The 22,076-nt window shown below is 48.9% G+C and overlaps 1 protein-coding gene across 1 annotated transcript in view; it reads right to left on the reverse strand.

Moving 5' to 3' along the window:
* LOC115077476 (immunoglobulin superfamily DCC subclass member 3-like) overlaps positions 1-22,076 on the reverse strand; it is a 140,540-nt gene that overhangs the window by 61,713 nt on the left and 56,751 nt on the right. The window contains exon 3 of the mRNA XM_029579767.1: positions 659-803. Coding sequence (XP_029435627.1) covers positions 659-803 — 145 coding nt within the window. The remainder of the gene's footprint in view (positions 1-658; positions 804-22,076) is intronic.

Genomic DNA, 22,076 nt, shown 5'->3' on the forward strand with positions numbered 1-22,076 from the left:
ACACGGGTCCGTGTCGGGGGACCCCGTGTGCATGAAAGATTGTGTTCATTATATACAAATGGAGTTGCCATCCTTTGAATAAAAGAAACTTTGGATTTATACACTCCTTTGCTTATAACATGTCATGAAACCCAAAATACTGCAGATGCTGCCTATTCTCCCATGCATAACCACATCAATAAGAAAAGTTTTCTATTTCTAATTATTAAAATTTATTGTCCACGTTCTGCACAAAAGAACCAAGGCGGATTACAAAGTAAAACATACACTATCCTTTAAGTAAACATAAAAACAATGAATGAATGTCAGACACAAAACAAAAACATTGTAACCTGCTGAACATATCATTCAAGCTCCTAAGCTCAAATAAGAATAGCAAACTGCTATTCACCTACAGTATCTTGACAGACTACCCACCCCTGAGCTTGCCAATCAGTCAAGGTTGGATTTAGGCAAAGGCCACACAGGCAAATGCCCAAGGCGCCAAATTCTGAAATCACTCAAAAACTGGGATTTCCCTGCTGCTCTTTTATTTCTGGGGATGAAATCCTCCACCCTCAATATTCTTCCTACTGGCACCATAATTTTAACTTTGGTCCTGCAGTCAATGAGAAATGCTCACATCTTGTGACATATCCTTCCTAATGTCATGGCTTACCGGTAGTCATCTGTCTGCAATGTGATGCGATTACGCTCCCAGGTGATCACAGCTTCTGGAACTCCATGGATAAGACACTGGAAGCGTGCAACTCCACCCTCTTCTACCACCATCGATTCCGGGTGTAGGTGGAACTTGGGCAGTGCTGCAGAAAATAGAATAAAAATATGTCCATAAAAAACTGAGTCTGATAGCCCTCCAGTGTGCTCCTCGATGGTGTCCCTGGCCCTTCAAAGTGCTCTCTAGCACCCACAGCCTTCCCAGATTCTCCTGTCAGGTGCTCTCTAGCACCCACAGCCTTCCACATGCCCTACCAGACAATCTCTAGCACCTGCAGCCTACCAATGTGCTCCTCCTAGGTGCTCTCCAAAGTACCAGGCTCTCTAATATGCTCCTACCAGATTCTCTCTGGCACCTGCAGCCCTACCAGATAATCCTCTCAAGTGCTCTGTGGCTCTCCTGTGGGTTCCTACTAGATTATCTCTGGCACTCCCTGCCTACAATGTGCTCCCAGCACTCCCATGTGCTCTTATTGAGTGTATGCTTGCTAGTGCCTCCAACCCTCCCACATTCTTAAACCAGGCTCTCTCTGGCTCTCCCATGTTCTTGTATCACATGTTTTCTGAAATCCCCCAGCCCTCCAAGTCCTTCCAGATGCTCATACTGAGCATTCTGTGGTGCTCTCGTACCTCTCACTTGCTCATAATGGCACTCTTTGGCATCCCAGCACTCTCTGGTGCCTGACTCTCCCACATGCTATTACTGGGCACATGCTTGTGCCTACACATGTCTCATGTGCTTATCTCTACTGCTTTTAAGTGGCTGTGTCAGTGGGCAAGTCATGCCACTTAAGAAAAAGCAGATTTCTAAGACCCATCTTCGTGGACATATGAAAAAGAGCTATTACAGTCTTGAAAGTTCATGTCCATCATCTTTGGATAATTCTTATATTGTTCCGATTAAAAGTCTTAAAATTGGTTAAAAAAACAAACAAACAAAAAAAAACACAACAATACAAATGGTGGCCGATCTTATATAAGAAAATCAAAAAGTACAATAAATTGGTATAACTGAAAAAACCTGAAAGCTCTAGGCCACAGCATGAAAAAGGATTCATGTCCTGAGAACGAGAGAATAACTGCCACTGTGCTACATTTTACGAGGTAAAACATGTTTTCCCTTGACACAGAGACTATTTTAATCCATGGAGGCCAAATGAAGCATTAGAGTTAGGGCATCCCAACAGAGAGGTTCCAATAATAACAAAAGTAGTCCAAGTGTCTGTAATTAAAAACTCACCTGAGTTAAAAGATTCCAGTTTATCCCTGTCAACTGAAAAGCAGAATATAAATACAAACAAAAAACACACTTTGAAATGTTTGTATGCTAATGCCAGAAGTCTATGAAGTAAGATGGGAGAATTAGAGGGGCGGATTTTAAAAGCCCTGCTCGCGTAAATCCGCACGGATTTACGAGAGCAGGGCCTTGCGCGCCGGCGTGCCTATTTTCCATAGGCCTGCCGGCGCGCGCAGAGCCCCAGGACTCGCGTAAGTCCCGGGGTTTTTTGTCGGGGGCGGGGCCGATAGACGCGGCGTTTTGGGGGCGGGCCTGGGGGCGTGGTTTTGGCCCGGGGCCTGCCCCGGGCCAAAACCACGCGTTCGCGTACTTTTGTTTGCGCCTGGAGCATAAACAAAAGTACGCGAACGCGCCGTTTTTAAAAATCTACCCCAGAGTGTATAGCAGTGAATGATGAGATAGACTTAATTGGCATCTCAAGAGACATGGTGAAAAGAGGATAACCAATGGGATAGTGCTATACTGGGGTACAAATTATATCGCAATGGCAGAGAGGAGCATCTGGGAGGCGGGGTGGTGCTTTATGTCCGGGATGGTATAGAGTCCAACAGGATAAAGATCCTACATGAGACTAAATGCACAATTGAATCTTTATGGGTAGAAATCCCTTGTGAGTTGGGGAAGAATATAGTGTTAGGAGTATACTACCGTCCTTAGACAGTGAAATGCTAAGAGAAATTAGGGAAACTAACCAAACTGGTAGTGCAGTAATAATGGGAGATTTCAATTACCCTAATATTGACTGGGTAAGTGAAACATCAGGGCATGCTAGAAAGATAAAAGTTCCTGGATGGAATAAATGACAGTTTTATGGAGCAATTGGTTCAGGAACCGACAAGAGAGGGAGCAATTTTAGATCTAATTCTCAGTGGAGTGCAGGTTTTGGTGAGAGGGGTAATGGTGGTGGGGCTGCTTGGCTACAGTGATCAAAATACAATCAAATTTGAATCAATGACTGGAAGGGGGACAGAAAGTAAATCCACGGCTCTAGTGCTAAACTTTCAAAAGGGAAGCTTTGATAAAATGAGAAAAATAGTTAGAAAAAAACTGAAAGGTGCAGCTACAAAGGTAAAACGTGTGCAACAGGCATGGACATTGTAAAAAAAATACCATCCTAGAAGCACAGTCGACTTGTATTCCACGCATTAAGAAAGGTGGAAGGAAGGCAAAATAATTACCGACATGGTTAAAAGGTAAGGTGGAAGAATGTTGAGATTACTACCTGATAATCTCCTTTTCCTTAGTGTAGACAGATGGACTCAGAACAAATGGGTATAGTATGCTCGTGCTAGCAGTTGGAGACGGATCTGACGTCAGCACGGGTATATATACCCCCACAGGAAGTGTAACAACTCAGTAATCTTCCTTGCAAAAGCTGTTATGTGTACTGACGATCAATGAAATAGTGAAACAGGATTCCCCTGACCGATTGATAGGAGCTGGAGATCACCAGCATTCACAACCGGAAGGCGTCGATACCTGGCAAAGGGGACGCTCTTAAGTAAGAAAATGACATGGCCTACCTTGAATCGGTGAACCCATGTATACCGGCAGCCGGGCGGGATGCTGAGTCCATCTGTCTACACTAAGGAAAAGGAGATTATCAGGTAAATAATCTCAACATTTCCTAGCGTGTAGCCAGATGGACTCAGAACAAATGGGATGTACAAAAGCTTTACTCCCAGCCTGGGCGGGAAGCTGCCTGAGGACCGCGTAGGACTGCCCTTGCAAATGCTGTGTCCTCCCTGGCCTGGACATCCAGATGGTAGAACCTGGAGAAGGTATGGAGGGAGGACCATGTCGCCGCTTTACATATTTCTGCAGGCAACAGCGTCCTGGATTCTGCCCAAGATGCTGCTTGTGCTCTGGTAGAATGAGCCTTGACTTGTAGAGGCGGTGACTTCCCGGCCTCTACGTAAGCTGCTCTGATAACTTTTTTAATCCAGCGGGCGATGGTGGGCCGAGAGGCCGCTTCACCTTGTTTCTTTCTGCTGTGCAGGACGAACAGATGGTCCGTCTTTCGTACTTCTTGTGTCAATTCCAGATATCTGGGCAGCAATCTGCCGATGTCGAGATGGCGTAGTAAACGCCCTTCTTCTGATTTCTTCAAACCCGCAGTGGTAGGCAAGGATATGGTTTGGTTAAGGTGAAATTGTGAGACCACTTTAGGTAGAAAGGAGGGAACCGTGCGAAGATGGATAGCCTCAGGAGTGATTCTGAGAAAGGGATCGCGGCAGGACAGCGCTTGTAGCTCTGAGATGCGGCGTGCTGAACACACCGCCAGCAAGAACACCAGCTTCAAATTTAGAGAACGGAGAGACAGGCCCCGAAGGGGTCTGAAGGTGGATCCCGCGAGGAAATCCAAAACAAGGTTGAGGTTCTACAGGGGCACTGGCCACTTCAGTGGCGGACGAATGTGCTTGACTCCTTTCAGGAAGCGAGAAACATCTGGGTGCGTGGCAATGGTCTTGCCATCCCTCTTGGGACCGTAGCAAGACAGCGCCGCCACCTGAACCTTGATGGAGCTGAGGGAGAGACCCTTCTGAAGTCCATCCTGCAGGAAATCCAAAACAATAGGGATTGTGGTCGCATGTGGATTGGTGCCATGAGTGTCACACCAGGCTTCAAACACTCTCCAGATCCTTACGTAGGTGAGGGATGTGGAAAAATTGCGCGCTCGGAGGAGAGTATCTATCACCGGCTCCGAGTAACCTCTTTTCTTCAGCCTAGCCCTCTCAATGGCTGGAAGTGGTACCCTGGGCAAGGGCCCATAAGAGAGAATTGAGCCGGATCCTCGTGGAGGATGGGACCTTGACGTAGCAGGTCCCTGAGAGGAGGCAGGGGAAGGGGCTCCCCTGCCAGTAGTATTCTCATGTCCGCGTACCAGGGTCTTCTTGGCCAGTCTGGTGCCACTAGAACTAGGCCCCGGTGCTTCTGAATCTTGTGGATAAGGGTGCCCAGCAGAGGCCACGGAGAAAAAGCGTATAGCAGGGTCCCGGGAGGCCATGGCTGAACCAGGGCGTTGATCCCGTGCGCGAACGGATCTCGCTTGCGGCTGAAGTATCTGGGTACTTGAGCATTGGACCTGTCCGCTAGTAAGTCCATGTCCGGAATCCCCCACTGATCCACAATCATCTGGAAGGCTGTGGGCGACAGCTGCCATTCCCCCGGATTTAGGCTTTCTCTGCTGAGGAATTCTGCCGTGGCATTGTCCTTCCCGGCAATGTGGACGGCGGAGATGTCCTGAAGATTCGCCTCTGCCCAAGCCATCAGCGGGGCTATCTCTAGGGACACCTGTCGGCTTCTGGTTCCGCCCTGACGGTTGATGTATGCCACCGTGGTGGCGTTGTCGGACATCACTCTGACTGCCCGATTCCGCAGTCTGTGAGCAAATTGCAGGCAGGCTAACCGTACTGCCCGTGCCTCTAGACGGTTGATGTTCCACCTTGACTCTTCCCTGTTCCACCGTCCTTGTGCGGTGAGTTCTTCGCAGTGTGCTCCCCATCCGCTCAGGCTGGTATCTGTGGTGAGCAGAATCCACGTGAGGGAGGACATCTTCGACCCCCTGCTCGTGTGGTTGGACTGCAACCACCACCATAACTGGGTCCGCACTCTGGCTGGCAGAGGTAGATGCACAGAATAATTCCGGAAGCAGGGGCTCCGGCGAGAGAGCAGGGAGTGTTGTAGAGGTCTCATATGGGCCCTTGCCCAGGGTACCACTTCCAGGGTGGATGCCATGAGGCCGAGAACCTGCAGATAATCCCAAGCTATGGGCCGGCTGGCTCCCATCAAGGACCGGAGACGCGTCTGAAGTTTTAACCTTCTCTTGGTAGTGAGACTGACTTTGTCTGCCTGGGTGTCGAACTGGACTCCCAGGTATTCCAGTGATTGGGAAGGCTGTAGGCAACTCTTGTTGAGGTTGACTACCCATCCCAGGCTTTCCAGAAGGGCGATCACCCTGTCGGTTGCTCGATGGCTCTCCTCTCGTGATTTCGCCCTGATCAGCCAATCGTCTAGGTAGGGATGGACAAGGATTCCTTCCCGTCTGAGTGCCGCTGCTACCACTACGACCATCTTGGTGAAGGTCCGCGGCGCCGTGGCTAACCCGAAGGGCAGAGCCCGGAATTGGAAGTGGCGTCCCAGAACCTTGAAGCGTAGGTAGCGTGGATGATCCGGATGGATCGGGATATGCAGTTAGGCTTCTGACAAGTCTAAGGCCGTAAGGAATTCTCCTAGCTGTACTGCGGTCTTCACTGAGCGCAGAGTTTCCATGCGAAACCTCGGGACCCTTAAGTATCGGTTGACTGACTTGAGGTCCAACACGGGCCGGAAAGTGCCCTCTTTCTTGGGTACCATGAAATAAATGGAATAGTGTCCAGAATTCATTTCCCATGGAGGTACTGGGATGATGGCTTTCAAGGACAGGAGCCTCGCCAGGGTAGCTTCCAATGCTGCCTTCTTGTGTATTGGACACGAAGATTTCACAAACCTGTCCGGAAGGAGGTGATGGAAGTCCAGATAATACCCCTCTCGGATGATGGCGAGGACCCACTGGTCCGACGTAATCTCGACCCATCTGGGGTAGAAGAGGGTTAACCTGCCCCCTATGGCTCCGTCCCCCGGATGGATCGGCTGATTCTCATTGGGAGGCGCGGCCGGGCCATGACCCCGAGCCAGCTCCCCTCTTATGCTGCTTGGTCCGAAAGGACTGGTTCCTGGCCTGAGGATGAGGTGCCTGGTAGCGACTCCTATAGGGAGTAAAGCGCTGGGAGCTTCTACCTCTAGAGGGCCTCGGAAAGGCACGCTGGTTCCTTTTGAACCTATCTTCCGGCAATCGAGGTACTGGAGAGGCGCCCCATGTGCTGGCCAGTTTATCCAGTTCGCTGCCGAACAGGAAAGAACCCCTAAAGGGCATTCTGGTGAGGCGTGTCTTCGAAGGAGCATCGGCTGACCAATTCCGTATCCAGAGCTGCCTCCTGGCAGCTACGGAGGATGAGACCCCCTTGGCTGTCGTACGGACTAGGTCGGATGCGGCATCCGTGAGGAACGAGAGAACTGACTCCATGTCTGTTGCCGGAGCATTGTTCCTGACCTGTGACAAACAGGAACGCGTCACCACTGTGCAGCAGGTTGCGATCTGCAAAGATAGAGCTGCCACCTCAAAGGTCTGTTTCAGGATGGCGTCCAGGCACCGGTCATGAGGCTCCTTGAGGACCGCCCCCCCTTCAACTGGAATGGTAGTGCGCTTGACCACAGCGCTAACCAGGGCGTCCACCTGAGGGCACGCCAGCATCTCCTTGATTGCCAGTTCCAGGGGGTACATGCCTGTCAGGGCCCGACCCCCTTTGAATGAGGCCACTGGTGCAGCCCATTCCAAATCTATCAGTTGCTGTGCTGCTTGCAAGAAGGGAAAATGGCAGGCTATAGGACGAAGACCTTCCAGCAGAGGGTTCTGCGTAGAGGGCACCGTAGTGCTGGGACCTGTAATAGCCAACTCCGCCAGGCACTGAGATACCAGGTCGGAGAGATCTTCCTTGGGAAAGAACCGCCTCATGGTTCGATATGGCTCAATCCCCGAGGGAAGTTCCCCCTCCTCAGGGGGTTCGGACTCATCCTCCGAAACATCAGGGTCCGCCTGAATCGGACTGCTCGGAGGCGGGTGCCCACGATAAGGGCGCAAAGGTCCAGGGGCAGGATCGGCTGGAGCAGCAGCCGCAGCAGGGCCTGGACAGGAAGCTGATTGCATCTGTACAAAGGCATGGATCCCCTTAAAGAGATCTACCCAGGAAATGGAAGTGGTCTCTAGTCGTTGGGGTACTAGGTCCCCCGGGATCCCAGGTTGTTCGAGACTGCCCGCTAGATCCGGGGTGGCCCCTGGGGAACTATCAGCAAATCTCGGTTGAGACTGGTCCTGGCCCGAGGCTCCCACTGCTTCCTCACATTGGGCACAAAGAGAGTCTGGCTCTTCGCTGTGCGTGGCTCTAAGCTGGCATGCTGAGCAGAGGCCGAGAGCTTTATGCCGGAATCAGGAGGCGCCGCTGCAGGCGATGCTGGGGTGTTCGAATGTTCCATCGCGGCTTGCGAATGTAGCGCTGAAGAATATGCGCTTAATACAATATGCGCTCAATAATATGCGGCAGCAATATACGCTTAATAGAACAGGCGCCCAATAATATGCAGCAGCAATATGCGCTCAATACAACAAGTGCTCAATAATATGCGGCAGCAATATACGCTTAATAGAACAGGCGCCCAATAAAATGCGGCAGCAATATGCGCTCAATACAACAGGCGCTCAATAATATGCGGCAGCAATATACACTTAATACAACAGGCGCTCAACAATATGCGGCAGCAATATGCGCTTAATACAACAGGCGCTCAATAATATGCGGCAGCAATATACGCTTAATACAACAGGCACTCAATAATCTGCAGTCAGCAATATACGCTCAATGATATCCAATATACGCTCATTAGTATGCAGTCAGCAACATACGCGCAATGATATCCAATATGCGCTCATTAGTATGCGGTCAGCAACATACGCTCAATGATATCCAATATGCGCTGAATCATATACAGGCGCCTATTATGGGCGCTCAATACCTGAACAAGGCCGACAAAATGGCGACCTCCATGGCGTGCCGCATACAGGCAACGCCGCCGATCCTCGTACCTCAGAGACCAAAAGTAAGAGATGTACGCCTTACCTGATCCTCGGCGCTTCCCTGTTGGAACCTGGGCGGTCTCCAGCTGCGGGGGGGAGGGGAAATACCTTCACCGCCGCGCTTGAGGAAATGCACCCGCTGCCTCTAGGTCCACGCCGGGACCGAGGCGCCTCTCAGCCCGGCCCAAGCCCTTCTCGCTCGGGGGCTAGGTCCCTGCCGCGATTCGGCCACCGGACAGAGGCTTGAAACCTCAGAGGGATCGCGGAAATCACCCCGGGAAACTCAACTGGGGGAGGGACCCGAGGGTATCACCGCAGGAGTGCGGGGCTCGATGTTCCTGCAGAAATTTAGTAAGTAGAATATAGAAAGTAGAAAATAGAAAGTAGTATTGGAAAACACGCTCTGCGAGCGTGCAGGCACTCCAAACTGCTTTGGAGACGGAAATTACTGAGTTGCTACACTTCCTGTGGGGGTATATATACCCATGCTGACGTCAGATCAGTCTCCAACTGCTAGCAAGAGCATACTATACCCATTTGTTCTGAGTCCATCTGGCTACACGCTAGGAAAGTTATTTTAGCCAAAAGATCTTCATTCAAAAATTGGAAGAAGGATCAATCAGAAGAAAATAGGATAAAGCATAAACTTTGGCAAGTTAAATCTAAGACATTGATAAGACAGGCTAAAAGAGAATTTGAAAAGTTGGCCACAGAGGCAAAAATTCACAATAAAAACTTTAAAAAATATATCCCAGGCAGAAAGCCTGCAAGGCAGTCAGTTGGACTGTTGGATGATCAAGGGGTTAAAGGGGCACTCAGAGAAGATAAGGCCATCGCAGAAAGATTAAACAATTTCTTTGCTTCAGTGTTTACTGAAGAGGATGTTGGGGAGAATCCTTTTTTTGTAAACCGTTGTGATGGCGAAACCGAATGACGGTATATAAAACTCGATAGATAAATAAATAAATATATACGGTTTTCATGGGTGATGATTCAAATGAACTGAACCAAATCACGATGACCTGGAAGATGTGGTAGGCCTGATTGACAAACTGAAGAGTAGTAAATCACCTGGACCGGATGGTATACACCCCAGGGTTCTGAAAGAACTAAAAAATGGAATTTCAGACCTATTTCAATTAACTTGTAACCTAGCATTAAAATCGTCCAATGTACCTGAAGATTGAAAGATGGCCAATGTAATCCCTATATTTAAAAAGGGATCCAGGGGTAATCTGGGAAACTATAGAACAGTGAGCCTGATTTCAGTGCCGGGAAAAATCGTGGAAACGGTTATAAAGAATAAAATCACAATACATTTAGATAGATGTGGTTTGATGGGACACAGCCAACATGGATTCACCCAAGGGAAGTCTTGCCTTACAAATCTCCTACATTTTTTTTTAAAAGGGGTAAATAAACGTGGACAAAGGTGAACTGGTAGATATGGTGTATTTGGATTTTCAGAAGGCCTTCGACAAAGTCCCGCATGAGAATCTTCTAAGAAAACTAAAAAGTCATGGGATAGGAGATAATATCCTTTTGTGGACTGCAAGCTGGTTAAAAGATAGGAAACAGAGAGTAGGGGAGGGGGGGAATGCTAATGCCCTCATTTGCATAGGAATTCCATGCAAGGGAGCTAAGCAGTACTCCTTGTTTGGAAACACGTTTTCTACAAGCAAAACTCCTTGCTGCATGGGCAATAAGTTTTGCCTGCAGAAAATGAGCATTCAACTAAAGCAGCTTTCTGCATCAGCCTGTATGTGGGTACCTAAAATAACAGAAGTCAAAATGATTTGCTAAGGACCCAAGGCATGCAATGGGAGAAGTAGGATTGAAGAGGCAGAGAGAGATCTGAATTCAGAACCTGACTCAGAGAAAGAGACACACAAAGAGAGAGAAAGAGACAGACACACATACACACACACGGAGAGAATAGGGAGAGCGGGGCATTCCAGAATGGGAGCAGAAAAGCATTAAGAAATAGGAAGACACTCAACTATTAAAATCCTTGCTTTGCCTTCTCAGCTGTGACTGCTGCTCCTCATAAAAAGGACCTTACAGCCAGTATAATTCTTCCAGAAGAAGGGGGAGGGGCTCTTGCTTTCCCATTCTCCCCCAGCAGCTTGAAGTATAATAAATTTCAGCTGGGCATTTGGACCCTGCTCATTGAAATGTAAATGCACCCCAGCTCTCTCATTTGTTATCAGATTCAATGGGGATAACTCCAGGGTGCCTGCTTGCAGAGAAGGAGAGGGCTAAGGGTTACAGATCCTGCACAGGTTACATAAAGGTTAGCAGACTGGGACAGGCAGAAATACTGTGGGGTCAGATAGCAGCTGTAAGGGCAGGTCTTCCCCCAACTCCAAGAGAACACAGAGTTATAACTGCCAGTGCTTTCCTGCTCACTGATGGCACACCTTCAAGTACAATCGCCCCAGCATATGACAACAAAAAGGCCCACAGTTTATCCCTAGCAGCATTACATTTACTTCTGCTAGCAGCCAGATCCATTGTAGTGGAGAAGCAGCCTAGTGGTCAGAGCAGCACATTGAGAATCAGGGAAGCCAGGGTTCAAATCCCACTGCCACTCCTTGTGACCTTAGACAAGTCACTTAACTCTCCACTGCCTCAGGTACAAGCTTAGGGTCTGATTCATCAAGGTATTTTCCCATAGACACAGAATGGGAGAAAAGCCTTAGTGAACCAGGCAGTTAAGATTTTGAGCCTTCTGAGGCAAGGAAATACCTACAGTACCTGAATGTAAAGGAAGTTTCCTTACCTGAAAACACAGTTCTCTATAGATAGCAGGATGAATTAGCCGTTACATGTAGGTGACATCATCAGACGGTGCCAACATGGACCCAGCTCTCAGAGCCGAGTAAAGACTTTGTTGAGCATGCACAGGAGTTCCTGCATGCGTATACTTCCTCATGAGCATGCAGGCTCTTCTACAGCTTAAGCTTTAGTGAAGTAATCAACTCTCCAGAGAAGTGGGTATTTAGAATGACTCATTCATCCTGCTGTCTTTGGAAACCCCTATTTACAGGTCAGCAAGCTTATTTTCTCCATTATCAGGCAGGCATGACTTAAGCTTACCTGTAACAGGTGTTCTTCCAGGACAGCAGGATGTAGTCCTCACATGTGGGTGACATCACTGGACGGAGCCCTATCATGGAAAACTTCTGTCAAAGTTTCTAGAACTTTTGACTGGTACACTGAGCATGCCCATCATGCCATAATCCCTGTACCCACAGGGGTCTCCCTTCAGTCTCGTTTGTAGCAAAAAGTGCGAGCGAAAAAATAAAATAATAAAACAGTTTTGGACCCAACTTTACAGGTAAGCATCTCTGCTTTCTCCCAGGACAAGCAGGATGGTAGTCCTCACATGTGGGTGATTAGCAAACTACAAGCTGACTCATATTTAAATTGGACCAACAGCGTACAACTTCTGCAACAGGCACAAGAACTGATGTACTGTTGGGAAAAATGAGGCAACATGAAAATCACAGCAGGTGGATGTGGAAGGAGTTGGGATTACACTGGAAATAAGTTCTTCAAGACAGATAGGCCAAAGGCAGAGTCTTGACGTCCTTCCTTGTCCAGGCAGTAAGTGCTGCAAATGTGTGGAGAGAGCTCCATGTTGCAGCTTTACATATCTCAGCAATCGGTACTGAACGATAGTGTGCTACTGAGGTTGCCATGGCTCCCACTGAGTGCGCCTTCACTCATCCCTGGAGAGGAAGGCCTGCTTTGTCATAGCAGAATTCAATACAGTCTCTAGCCAGTTGGAGAGAGTTTGTTTGCCCACTGCAACTCCTGGTTTGTTTTTATCGAAAGAAACAAAGAGTTGTGGTCTAGGTTGCCCACTGCAACTCCTGGTTTGGTTTTAATCGAAAGAAACAAAAGGTTGCGGTCTAGGTAAAAAGCAAGTGCACGTTTACAGTCCAAGGTGTGTAAAACTCTCTCGCCCTGGTAAGAGTGAAGCCTTAGGAAAAAGGTGGGAAAGACTATAGGACTGATTCAAGTGAAAGTCAGTAACCACCTTGGGAAGGAATTTAGGGCGAATACAGAGTACCATTTGGTCATGGAGGAACCTTGTATAAAGTGAGTATGTGACAAGTGCTTGTAACTTACTAACCCTTTGAGCAGATGTAATGGCTACTAGGAAAAGAACTTTCCATGTAATAAATTTAACATCACAGGAGTGCAAAGGCTCAAACGGGGAGCGCATGAGCCTTGTAAGTACTACATTGAGGTCCCATTCGGTAACTGGTGGCCGTAAAGGGGGCTTAAGTTGTAGCAGGCCCCTCATAAACCGATTCACAAGGGGTTGCGCCATTATTGGGACATCACCCACTCCCTTGTGGTAATGCTGAGAAGCCACTGAGGTTTACCCGTACCGAGGAAGTTTGGAGACCAGAGTCTGAAAGGTGCCAGAGATAGTCTAAAAGAGATGGGGTGGGGCAGGAAAAAGGGTCGATACCGTTTTCCGTGCACCACGTGGTAAATCTATTCCACTTAGAATGATAGGATTTTTGTGTGGAAGGCTTTTGTGAAGCTACAAGCACTTGAGAGACATCAGTTGAAAGATTGAGCGGTTGTAGGATCAAGCTTTCAACACCCAGGCTGTGAGGGATAGGGTCTGAAGGTTCAGATGGCGTAACATGCCTTGGTTCTGAGTTATGAGAGTCGGCGCTGTGCCCAGGCGAATTGGTTCTCGGATGGAGAGGTCGAGAAGCATGGGAAACCATACTTGTCGAGGCCAGTAGGGGGCTATGAATATCATTGACCCTTTGTCCTGTTGTAGTTTCACGAGAGTTTTGGCTATCAGTGGTATCGGAGGATACGCGTAGAGGAGGCCTGTGTTCCAGGGGCGAGCGAAGGCATCCATGGCTAACGTGTTTTGTTGCCTGTGCAGGGAGCAGAACCTGTCCAGTTCGGATGCAAAGAGATCTATTGTTGGTTGACCCCAGCGTTGGAAGATTTTGCTCGCTACTACAGGATCCAGAGACCACTCGTGGGGTTGGAAATGCCGACTGAGGCGATCTGCTACTATGTTCTGAATGCCTGCCAGATAAGTGGCCTGGAGATGCATGTAGTGTGCAAGGGCCCATGCCCAGGTCTGGGCAGCTTCTTGGCAGAGCAGATAAGAGCCTGTGCCTCCCTGTTTGTTCAAGTACAACATTGCAACTGTGTTGTCTGTCTGTATGAGAACAGTCTTGCATGAAAGGCAGTCCTGGAACGCATATAGAGCATAACGTATGGATCGAAGCTCCAGGAAGTTGATCTGAAACTTTGCTTTGAGTTGTGTCCAAGTCCCTTGAGTTTGTAAGGTTGTTCACATGAGCTCCCCAACCCAAGTTGGATGTGTCCGTGATTAAGGTCACTTGTGGAACTGGTTGCTGGAAGTGTAGACCTGTCAGCAAGTTGGCTTTGTTTGTCCACCAGAGAAGTGACAGGCGCAGCTGGTCGGTTACATGAATCAGGGGTGAAAGAGGTTGAGTGGCTTGGAGCCACTGAGATTTCAAAGTCCATTGAATTATTCGCATGGCCAGCCTGGCCATAGGAGTGACGTGGACCGTGGAAGCCATGTGGCCTAGCAACATGAGGAATTGATGAGCTGAGGCTGTTTTCTTTGTGCGCAGAAATGTAGCTAATTTGGAGAGTGTGTCTGCGTGGTATTTGGGCAGGAAGGCCTTTTCGACTGTGGTATCCAAATCTGCTCCGATGAAGGTAAGAAGGTAAGATGGATTCAGGTGGGATTTCTGGTAATTGATGAGAAACCCCAATGAGTATAGCAGATTGATAGTGAGCTTTAGAATGTTTAGAGCTCCTTGCCTGGATTGGCTCGATTAGCCAGTCGTCCAGGTAAGGACGAAGGCTGCAGCTACTGCTAGGCATTTTGTAAATACATGGGGTGCCGAGGCAAGTCCGAAAGGCAGAAACTGGTACTGGAAATGTTGATACCCCACTATAAAACGCAGGTATATGCGATGATGGGGGGATATGGGAATGTGTGCAAAGGCGTCTTGAAGAGCCAGAGCCAGTCTCTTTATTGTAGAAGGGGAAGCATGGACACCATCCTGAATTTTTCTTTTTGTAGAAATTTGTTGAGATTGCGGAGGTCTAGGATGGGGCGGAGGCCGCCTGATTTCTTTGGAATTAGAAAATAGTGGGAGTAGAACCCTCTGCCCTGCTGTGCCAGGGGAACGGCTTCCACAGCCCTGGCACTCAGTAGGGTGGACAGTTCTGACTCTAGAAGACTCGGGTGATCTCTTCGGATCCACAGTGGATTGGGTGGTAAGTTTGGGGGTACCATGAGGAAATTTAGATGGTATCCCTGGGTTATGATGGATATTACCCACTGGTCTGTTGTAATGCGGTGCCAGTTGGGTATGAAGTGGTGTAGTCGACCTCCTACAGGCAAGTCTGGTCGTGGATTTATAGAGTGGTTGCTGTTCTCTGGACAGGTTTCAAAATCCAGAGGCCGAGCCCATTTGCGGGGCTGGTTGAGATCTAGATGTCTTGGTCTGATGTGGATGTCCCCTTTGAGGTGGTCTGGCTGCTCTCACATGAGATGTAGGTGGGTAGTACTTGCATGAGTGATAAAAAGGTCTTCTGGGATCCCTTCTCGTGGTTTTTCAAGCAGAGGAGGGAGCTTCAGCAGTGACAGTGGAAAGCTGACACAGGGTCTCATGAAATATCTTTCAATTGAGCCACTGCATCCTGTATCTTGTCGCCAAAGAGATTATCTCCAGTACATGGGAGTTCAGCGAGATTATCCTGGACTTCCTGCCTTATATCAGAGGCCTTAAGTCAGGCTCATCTTCTGGCACTGATTCCTGTTGCTGATACACGAGAAGCCGTCTCAAAGGAATCATATGCAGCTCTGACCTCATGTTTCTCTGCCTCAAGGACTTTCTGGAGAATGGCAGTGATTTTCTCCTGTTGTTGGGGAAGGGAGTCTGCTATCTCCTGGACTTGTTTCTGGTATTGTGTCATATATAACTGATAGGCAGCTATGCGTGACACCAGTATAGAGCCCTGGAAGACTTTCCGACCTAGACCATCCAGAAAGCTTTGGTCCTTTCCAGGGAGAGCTGAAGAATGAGGATGCAATCTCTTCTTGGCCTTCTTCTGCGCAGATTCTACTACCACTGATTGGTGAGGTAGATGTGGCTTCTGAAAACCTGGAGTGTGTTGGACCAGATATGTTGCATCTCTCTTTCTATTAACTGGTGGGACAGTGCAATGATGCTCACATAGATGATGTTGCAGGTCCAAGAGTATTTCATGGACTGGAATGGCCATAATTTCCTTGGGGGCATCTACAAATTGAAGGACTTCCAATGTCTTATGACTGGTGTCCTCCTTGGTGTCCAGGTCAAAGGGGATGGTTTCAGACATTTCTTTTATGAAATTTGCAAATGAGAGGTCTTCTGGAGGGGAAGACTCTGAGAGTATGTCCTCTGTGGAAGTGTCCATGTCAACATCCTCCCATGGATCATAAGGGGTCTCTGGTTGAGATCCCAAAGGAGGGAGAATGACTGATACTCCAGGACGTGCAGGCATCGATGGAGTCCTCGATGGGGGATGCGATGGCATCAAAGGGAGTTGTGGGCGCTTCGATCCCGAGAGCCCTGATGGACCTGGAACCAGTTCTGGCATCGATGGAAGTGGTGCTGGAGTAGGACTAGAGTCCATGTCCTCGTCCTCCGAGGACCCCAGAATGGGTTCGGAAGGTCGACTCTGTTCCGATGGTAGAGGCTGAGTCGCAAGGGCACCGATGAGGGTGTCGAGGCGGTCAAGCAACGGTGTAAACATCAATGGCTTCGGTGTCAGTATGGGGACCAGCATCAATGGTGGATGTAGGCTCCGGAAGGCATTGAGGACCGCCTGGCAGATAAGGATGTCCAACTCCTCCCTGGAAGCTGGTATAGGTAGCGCAGCTACAGGGGGAGGCAGGCTAGGCGCTACCAGCACCTCCACAGGAATCTGTGGGGGCCGTACCCAGCACCGATAACGGTGGGGAACGCCTCAGGGTCTCGAGTACAGAAGAGGATGAAGGCTCCTCTCCCTGAGCCCTCTTCGCAACCGGCTCGATATTCCATTTTATCCGTACGGGCATGCCTGCCCTTCGGTGTCATTTGAGCACAGCTAGGGCACCGACGTACATCGTGTGATGGGCTGAGGCAGAGCACACAAACATCATGCGGGTCAGTGATGGACATTGTGTGTGGACACAATGGGCATTTTCTAAAGCCTGTCGCCATGGCGAAAAAAGGGGGCCGCGAAAATGGTCAGTGGCCTGCGGGAACCGATAACAGGGTAACAGGAACAGACCAGAGAAGGTGGAAATTTACTCACCGAACATCGAGGAATGATGTCATGATGGGAGACCCCTATGAGGGAACTTTTTTATGAAGAAAACTTCAAGTTTTTCCATGAGGAAAAGTAGTGAGAAAAATCTCACAGAGCTCCTTAACTGCGAGACAAACTGCAGCATGGAAAAAAAAGAGACTGAAGGGAGACCCCTGTGGGTACAGGGATTATGGTATGCTGGGTATGCTCAGTGTGCCAGTCAAAAGTTCTAGAAACTTTGACAGAAGTTTTCCGTGATAGGGCTCTGTTCAGTGACGTCACCCACATGTGAAGACTACCATCCTGCTTGTCCTGGGAGAAAGGGAGGTCCATATTCAAAAGCATTTAGTTGGCTCAGAAGTTAGCCAGCTAAATTAATACTTGGGCTAATAAGATAATGGCTATAATTTAGCCAGCTAAGTTAGGGGCATTGCAGGGGCATAACTGGGAGGAGTTGAGTTAGCCAGCCAACTCCGATATTCAGTTAGCCAGATGATTTCACCAGTTAAGTCTAGTTGGGCCAAAGAGCTGTCCTAAAGTTATGTGGCTATAGTTATCTGGCTAACTTAAAGATAGCCAGCTACATTCAATACTGCAGTTTCACTATTGAATATACCTCTTAAGTAAGCCAGATAAGTTTATCAGGCTAACTTTGCTAACCGGACTGTGTCTGAACATGGACCTCAAGGAGTCAAAAACTAAGGGTTGTACAGCAGAAGCACTTACTTAAGACAACCTGGCAACACCAGAGGACAGTGGTCTCCAGAGCTTAAAGAGGCAAATTCTTCACTAGCTCCAAAAGTTGGGTCCCAACAAACTGAAGGACTCTGTACCCTCGTGGAGGAACTCTGCATCATGGCAGCTGTGTCTATCGAGGCAGTGGCTAGCTCTGAGGCATTCTGTGCTGGTTGCATCAACACTTCCCAAACAGTGCCCTGGATGGCACCAGCTGCACCTTCCATCATGCCCCAACCTCAGCAGTGGGACTCCTGGGCTTATACGACAAAAAACTCTGCTCCATTACAAATGACTGTGCCTTGGCATGCTGCGTTGAGAGGGATACCTATGCCTTAAGAGTGCAAGCCTCACGCAAAGGATATGGATGGGGCCCTAGTTGCCTCTGGGTCCAGGTACAACAAGTGACTCTGTGAAAGACATGTGCCAATGAGGCTCTCTCATCTTGGCAGCAAGGAGAGGCCGACTCCGGTGGAGGTGTGCCGTGATGGCACCAACTTTTTCTTTGGCTCTTGGGCACTCTTCTTGGTACCTTATCCAGTGCTGTTGGCTTCTACACTATGCTCAACCCCTTACCTGAAAGTGGATCTGTGAACTGGCACCACAGGTGGGGGAGAGCCTTTGCATGTGAGATTAAAATGGGGGAAGAGTCCTTGCATTGAGAGGCCAACTACACCTCACTCCTAGACGAGTGGCTTCGCTGTTCAACTCACGCTGAGGCTTGGGGCTTTTACCCACCAGTGCCCTCCTTAGAGCCTCTATCTTCCAGACATTTATTTATTTACTTGTTTGTTTTTATATACCGACATTCGATCAAGATATCACATCGGTTTACTGAAAACTGGTAGATCAAACAAGACTTAGACTTATTTCTTACAGAGTAGCTTAGTAACAGAGTTAACGCCATGGTGTAACTATAAATAAACAGAGTAACTGGTAAACTTACAGAAAAACTTAGAATTTTACAAAGTAAGTTAGGAACAATATTAACATAAGGAGTGTAACAGAACACTTAAGAAAGCAAATGTTGCTTACCTGTAACAGGTGTTCTCAAAGGAGAGCAGGATGTTAGTCCCCACATATGGGTGACATCATAGGATGGAGCCCAATCACAGAACACTTTTGTCAAAGTTTCTAGAACTTTGACTGGCACCTACTGGGCATGCCCAGCATGGCACTAAACCTGCAGCTAGCAGGGGTCCCCCTTCAGTCTTGTTTAAAGCTACAGGAAGTGCCAAAAAATAAAATAAGAAAACATAACTAACCCAACACCGTGGGGCGGCGGGCAGGTTTCATGAGGACTAACATCCTGCTGTCCTGTGAGAATACCTGTTACAGGTAAGCAACATTTGCTTTCTCACAGGACAAGCAGGATGGTAGTCCTCACATATGGGTGAGTACCGAGCTGAGGATGTCCGAGAAATGCACCAAATGTACCCAAGATGTGCAATAGGCATAAGGAGTGGGGTGGAATTTGGTAGAGGGCATCCTGAACCCTAACAGGCAGGCGGAAGGGTGTTGGTACATCAAGTAGTAAAAAGGTTGCACAAGACAGACTGGCCGAAGATGGAATCTTGTCTTCCGGCCTTTTCTAAGCAATAATGGGCTGTAAAGGTATGGAGAGAACTCCAGGTAACAGCCCTGCAAATGTCAGGAAGCGGCACCGAGCGTAGGTGCGCTACTGAAGTCGCCATGGCCCTCACAGAGTGTACCTTAACACGGTCTTGAAGTGGAATGCCTACTTGCTGATAGCAAAAGGATATGCAGTCCGCTAACCAGGAGGAGAGAGCCTGCTTACCCACAGGCTGCCCCAATTTGATGGAATGGAAAGAGACAAACAATTGAGTGCTTTTGCTGTGGGTGGCTGTACAGTCCAGATAGAAGGCTAGAGCCCGTTTGCAGTCAAGGGTATGCAGAGCCTGTTCTCCTGGATTGGAGTGGGGCCTGGGAAAGAAGGTAGGTAATATAATGGATTGATTAATGTGAAACTCCGATACTACCTTAGGCAAGAACTTAGGGTGAGTGCGGAGTACTGCCCGGTCCTGCAGAATTTAGTGTAAGGCGGATAGGTAACTAGGGCCTGTAACTCACTAACTCTGTGAGCAGATGTTATCGCCAGAAGAAAAATCACTTTCCATGTGAGAAAGTGAAAATCACAGGATTGGAGAGGCTCGAATGGTGGTTTCATGAGCCGACCTAAAACCAGGTTGAGGTCCCAGGAAAGGGCCGGAGGGCGCAGTGGAGGCTTGAGGTGAAGCAAGCCTTTCAGAAAATGTGTCACGAGGAGTTGTACCGAAATAGGAACGTCCCCGACACTTTTATGGAAGGCGACCACTGCACTGACATGCATTCTGATGGAGGAAGTTTTTAGACCTGATTCTGACAAGTGCCAGAGATAGTCTAGAAACTTTGTGGTGGAACAGGTAAAGGGATCAAGGGATTGAGAAGAACACCATGACTTAAACCTGTTCCATTTGTAAAGGTAGGATTTTCTCGTGGAAGGCTTCCGTGAAGCAATCAGGACACAGGAAACTGGCTCCGAAAGATTAAGTGGCTGAAGAATTAACCTTTCAACATCCAGGCCGTCAGGGACAAAGCTTGAAGATTGGGGTGGCGTAGGCACCCGCCGTTCTGAGTGATCAGAAGTGGGTCCTTTTCCAAGGGAATGTGCCTGCGAATGGAGAGATCCTGAAGTATTGGATACCACACTTGGCGAGGTCAGTGAGGTGCTATCAGGATTATGCATCCTTTGTCCTGACGTGACTTCACGAGAGTCTTCGAGAGAAGTGGAAGTGGAGGGACTGCATATAGGAGACCGGTTGCCCATGAGAGGGAGAACGCATCTCTTGGCTGTGAGTGTTGGCTGCAAGTGAGAGAGCAAAAGTTCTCTACCTTGCGGTTTTGAGGTGACGCAAAGAGGTCAATGCAAGGATGACCCCAACGTTGGAATATTGAGTCCGCTACTGTGGGGTTGAGGGACCACTCGTGCGGATGGAAAGCGCGACTTAGGTTGTCTGCCAACACATTGTCCACTCCCAGCAAATAGGTGGCCCTGAGGTACATCGAATGGGAGAGGGCCTCCGCCCATATCTGCGCAGCTTCCTGACACAGTAGGTAGGAGCCCGTCCCTCCCTGTTTGTTGATGTACCACATGGCCACCTGGTTGTCCAAGTCTTCGGACTTGCGCCTTGGAAAGGCGATCCTGAAAGACCCTGAGAGAATATCTGATTGCTCGCAGCTCCAGGAAATTGATTTGGTGTTTGGCTTCCTCTGGAGATCAAGTTCCTTGTGTTTGCAAATCGGCCACATGGGCTCCCCAGCCCATGTGGCCGATTTGGACGCATCGGTGGTGAGAATTATTTGAGGGTCTGGAGCCTGGAAGGGCAGGCCTTGGAGGAGATTGATCTGATTTTTCTACCAGGCTAGAGACTGACGGAGTGAGACGGTGATGTGGAAAGTGGTCGACAGAGGTTGGACGGACTGAGTCCATTGTGACCTTAGAGTCCACTGCATGACTCTTATGGCCAAGTGGGCCATTGGGGTAACCTTTACTGAGGACGCCATGTGTCCCAGTAGGATGGGGAAGTGGCGTGCAGTCATGCGGCGCTGAGACTGTAGCTGGTGTGCGAGGGAGATGAGTGAGAGCTCGCCTTCGAGGCAGAAATGCCTTTGCCTGCAAGGTGTCCAAGTCTGCCCATATGAATAATAAAGTTTGAGATGGGACCAAGCAGGATTTTGCGTAGTTGATGAGAAATCCTAGCGAAATCAGAGTGTGTAAAGTAAGACGTAGGGACGACAGAGCAGCTTGCTGAGTGGGAGCCCTGATCAACCAATCGTCTAGATAGGGGTAGGCGTGAACACCTTGAGTCCTGAGGAAGGCTGCTACTACTACGAGGCACTTGGTGAAGACTCGTGGTGCAGATGCCAGGCCGAATGGGAGCACTTGGTATTGACAGTGCTTGGGGCCTACTAGAAATCTCAGGAACCTGCGATGAGATGGATTTATCGCAATGTGTGTGTACGCATCTTGGAGATCGAGAGAGCAGAGCCAGTCTCCTCTTTGCAGAAGAGGAAGAAGGGAACGCAAGGTTACCATCTTGAACTTTTCTCGTTGGAGGTACTTGTTGAGGGTACGTAGGTCCAGAATTGGACGAACGCCTATCGATTTTTTGGGGATTAGAAAGTACCGGGAGTAAGGTACTGGTTCTATTGCTCTGGACTGGAGGAGGAGGGAGACCTCCTGTTCCAGGAGGATAGAGTGGTCAGATGTTCTCCATGCCAGTAGAGGTGGGG

The sequence above is a fragment of the Rhinatrema bivittatum genome, chromosome 16, assembly GCF_901001135.1.
Source record: "Rhinatrema bivittatum chromosome 16, aRhiBiv1.1, whole genome shotgun sequence".
In the NCBI taxonomy this organism is placed as follows: domain Eukaryota; kingdom Metazoa; phylum Chordata; class Amphibia; order Gymnophiona; family Rhinatrematidae; genus Rhinatrema; species Rhinatrema bivittatum.